The sequence below is a fragment of the Tupaia chinensis genome, unplaced genomic scaffold (genome assembly GCF_000334495.1).
Source record: "Tupaia chinensis unplaced genomic scaffold, TupChi_1.0 Scaffold000270_1, whole genome shotgun sequence".
Lineage (NCBI taxonomy): Eukaryota > Metazoa > Chordata > Mammalia > Scandentia > Tupaiidae > Tupaia > Tupaia belangeri.
In genome coordinates, this window is record NW_006159750.1 from 5,190,068 (window position 1) to 5,193,740 (window position 3,673).

Below are 3,673 nucleotides of genomic sequence, written 5' to 3' on the forward strand. Positions count from 1 at the left end.
GTGGAGGGGGGGGGGGCGGGTGGGGGGGGGGGGGGCCAGCTGGTCCAGGCACAGGCTGGGGCTTGGTGTGGGCCGTGAGCACGTCCCACAGCGATCATGCCCACCCCAGAACCTGCTGCGGGTGGGCAGCGCCCTCCTGGATGCGGCCAACAAGCGGCACTGGGAGCTGATCCAGCAGACGGAGGGCGGCACCGCCTGGCTGCTCCAGCACTACGAGGCCTACGCCAGTGCCCTGGCCCAGAACATGCGGCACACCTACCTCAGCCCCTTCACTATTGTCACACCCAACATTGGTGAGGCCGGTGCCCAGGCCGGGGGAGGGGTTGTAGAGAGAGTCCCCCACAAGGGCACCCTGCGGGGACCCTGCCTGCCTCACCCGGGTCCAACCTGTGACCTTCCCCCCAGTCATCTCTGTAGTGCGCTTGGACAAGGGGAACTTTGCTGGGGCCAAGCTGCCCCGCTATGAGGCTCTGCGTGGGGAGCGGCCCCCCGACCTTGAGACCACAGTCATCCTGCCCGAGTCTGTCTTCAGAGGTCAGTGGGGGACCAGGGGTGGGGAAAGGCCAGGCCTCGGGTCCTCCATGCCGACAGCTCAGTGCAGGGCCCAGCTGAGTGTGAGCGTTCTGCCCCCAGAGACGCCCCACATGGTCAGGCCCGCGGGCCCTGGAGAGGCCCAGGAGCCGGAGGAGCTGGCACGACGGCGAGCTGAGCCAGGGTGAAGCTGTGGCCAGCGTCATCATCTACCGCACCCTAGCCGGGCTACTGCCCCACAACTACGACCCAGACAAGCGCAGCCTGAGGTGAGCCACTGGCAGCACGGGTGCGTGGGAAGGCCAGGCAGTACATGGAGGGGCCAGGTGGGGCATTTCCTGGTGCTGAGGGGCGTCTCCAGTCACTCTGCGGCCGGAGTAACTGCTCCTGCCTGCCCTACGGCAGAGTCCCCAAACGCCCGGTCATCAACACGCCCGTGGTGAGCATCAGCGTTCATGACGACGAGGAGCTCCTGCCCCGCGCCCTGGATAAGCCAGTCACGGTGCAGTTTCGGCTGCTGGAGACGGAGGAGCGCACCAAGCCCATCTGTGTCTTCTGGAACCACTCTATCCTGTGAGCCTGCCTGCCCTTACTCCAGGCCTTGGGCCGGAAGGCCAGGCCGCTGGCACCCCTCTGCATGCCTCCCTGACGCTGCTCTCCCTATGCAGGGTCAGTGGCACGGGCGGCTGGTCAGCCCGGGGCTGCGAGGTCGTCTTCCGCAACGAGAGCCACGTCAGCTGCCAGTGCAACCACATGACGAGCTTTGCTGTACTCATGGACGTGTCCCGGAGGGAGGTGGGCCCCCTGGGGACAGCCTTGGAGCTGGGGAGGGGAGAGCCAGTCCCTGCCCTTCCTAATTCCCATGGCCCCCTGCCCCTCACCCTGCAGAACGGGGAGATCCTGCCGCTGAAGACGCTGACATACGTGGCCCTAGGCGTCACCTTGGCCGCCCTGCTGCTCACCTTCCTCTTCCTCACTGTCCTGCGCACCCTGCGCTCCAACCAGCATGGCATCCGTCGGAACCTGACGGCCGCGCTGGGCCTGGCTCAGCTGGTCTTCCTCCTGGGAATCAACCAGGCTGACCTCCCTGTAAGATGCCTCTCCTCTCCTAGAGACCTCCTACCTCTCAGGCTCCCTTGTGGTTCCCGCCCAGCCCCGCTCTCAGGCCCCGCTCTCAGGCCCCGCTCTCAGGCCCCACTCTCAGTCCCCGCAGCAGTGACAGAGCTTAGCCCAGTGCTGGCCCGTGGTGTCCTCTGCTCACGCTCCCTGGAGGGCCCGAGCATCCCAGAGGTACCTGCCTCTGGCCCACACCTGCCCTGAAGCAGCCCCTGGCACCCAGGGCCCCTCTCCTGCTGCCCTAAACCAGAAGCTGTGCTCTGGGTGCCCCGGCGGCTGACGCGGCGACCTTGGCCCTCAGTTCGCTTGCACAGTCATCGCCATCCTGCTGCACTTCCTGTACCTCTGCGCCTTCTCCTGGGCGCTGCTGGAGGCCTTGCACCTGTACCGGGCGCTCACCGAGGTGCGCGACGTCAACGCCGGCCCCATGCGCTTCTACTACATGCTGGGCTGGGGCGTGCCCGCCTTCATCACAGGTACCCCAGCCCGTTCCGGGAGAGGTGCCATAGATGGGTGAGCGGCGGGACCCTCCTGCACGCACCAGGCCCCGTGAGCCCCCCTGCCTGCAGCCCTGCTTCCCAAGCCCTTGCCCACCTTCCCCTGCTGCCGTCTCTGTACTCCCAGGTCTGGCCGTGGGCTTGGACCCCGAGGGCTATGGGAACCCCGACTTCTGCTGGCTCTCCATCTACGATACGCTCATCTGGAGTTTCGCTGGCCCGGTGGCCTTCGCTGTATCGGTAAGCGCTAGGAGGGAGTTCGAGTGAGCAGGCCGCCTGTGTCCTCAGGATCCCCTTTTAGAGCAGCTGAGGCTACCGCCCCCACTCCCGCTGCCCCAGGTGAGGTGGACTTGTCTGTCCCCGCGACCCCCTCACACCTCTGTCTGCCTTACCTAGATGAGTGTCTTCCTGTACATCCTGGCAGCGCGGGCCTCCTGTGCCGCCCAGCGGCAGGGCTTTGAGAAGAAAGGCCCCGTGTGAGTATAGGTGGGCGCCTGGGCAGCGGGTGGCAGTGGCACGGTAGGCTTCATGGCCGGACTCTGGGCCCGTCCCACCGCAGCTCAGGCCTGCGGCCCTCCTTCGCCGTCCTCCTGCTGCTGAGCGCCGCGTGGCTGCTGGCCCTGCTGTCGGTCAACAGCGACACCCTCCTCTTCCACTACCTCTTTGCTGCCTGCAATTGCGTCCAGGTACCTGGGCGGCCCGTGGAGAGGTGAGGGGGCCCGGCTGGGGGGCCCGCATATGCAGACTGTTGCTGCCTCTTGCCTGCCAGGGCCCCTTCATCTTCCTCTCGTACGTGGTGCTTAGCAAGGAGGTCCGGAAGGCGCTCAAGTTTGCCTGCAGCCGCAAGCCCAGCCCCGACCCTGCTCTGACCACCAAGTCCACCCTGACCTCGGTGAGGGCGGGGTGAGGAGCCGAGTCTGGTGCGGGGGAGGGAGGAGCAGGAGGCCTGCAGAGCCTGTTCTCTCTGCTTTTCGCCCACTTCCTCCACCCCTCCCTAGAAGGCAGAGGGGTGGCGAAGCGGGGGTCGGAGGAGACATTGCCAGAGGAATATGGGACTTTGACTTGGGGGAGGTGGGGGCAGTGACAGGATGCCAGCACCCAAGAATCCCTCAGGAGTTCTGGTCCCTCCTCTGTATCCCAGGACACTCTCGGGAGGCAATAGCTGGGACCATTTTCACCAAGTCCTGACACGGAGAGCTGGGGGTTCTCGAGGTGTGCGGGGCTGGCACAGCTATGGCAGAGCAGGGACCACTGCCAGGTCCTGGCGTGCGGCAGCAGAGATGTGGGGCCTCTCTTACGGGGAATGTGGGGGGTTGCATTAGGGCCAGTTCCCTCCACCCTTCCCTCTCCTGGCCCGGGGCCACTCTGCTGGCTCCCCACTCACCGACCTCTCTGTTCCCTGCCTAGTCCTACAACTGCCCCAGCCCCTACGCAGACGGGCGGCTGTACCAGCCCTACGGAGACTCAGCCGGCTCCCTGCACAGTGCCAGCCGCTCGGGCAAGAGTCAGCCCAGCTATATCCCCTTCCT

The 3,673-nt window shown here is 66.1% G+C and overlaps 1 protein-coding gene across 1 annotated transcript in view; it reads left to right on the plus strand.

Moving 5' to 3' along the window:
- The window catches only part of CELSR2 (cadherin EGF LAG seven-pass G-type receptor 2), a 38,307-nt gene that overhangs the window by 32,243 nt on the left and 2,391 nt on the right, over positions 1 to 3,673 (plus strand). Inside the window, 13 exon segments of the mRNA XM_006149555.1 lie at positions 110 to 293; positions 406 to 534; positions 634 to 700; positions 702 to 800; positions 937 to 1,104; positions 1,200 to 1,326; positions 1,420 to 1,620; positions 1,949 to 2,123; positions 2,272 to 2,384; positions 2,541 to 2,620; positions 2,704 to 2,830; positions 2,914 to 3,036; positions 3,552 to 3,670. Coding sequence (XP_006149617.1) covers positions 110 to 293; positions 406 to 534; positions 634 to 700; positions 702 to 800; positions 937 to 1,104; positions 1,200 to 1,326; positions 1,420 to 1,620; positions 1,949 to 2,123; positions 2,272 to 2,384; positions 2,541 to 2,620; positions 2,704 to 2,830; positions 2,914 to 3,036; positions 3,552 to 3,670 — 1,712 coding nt within the window.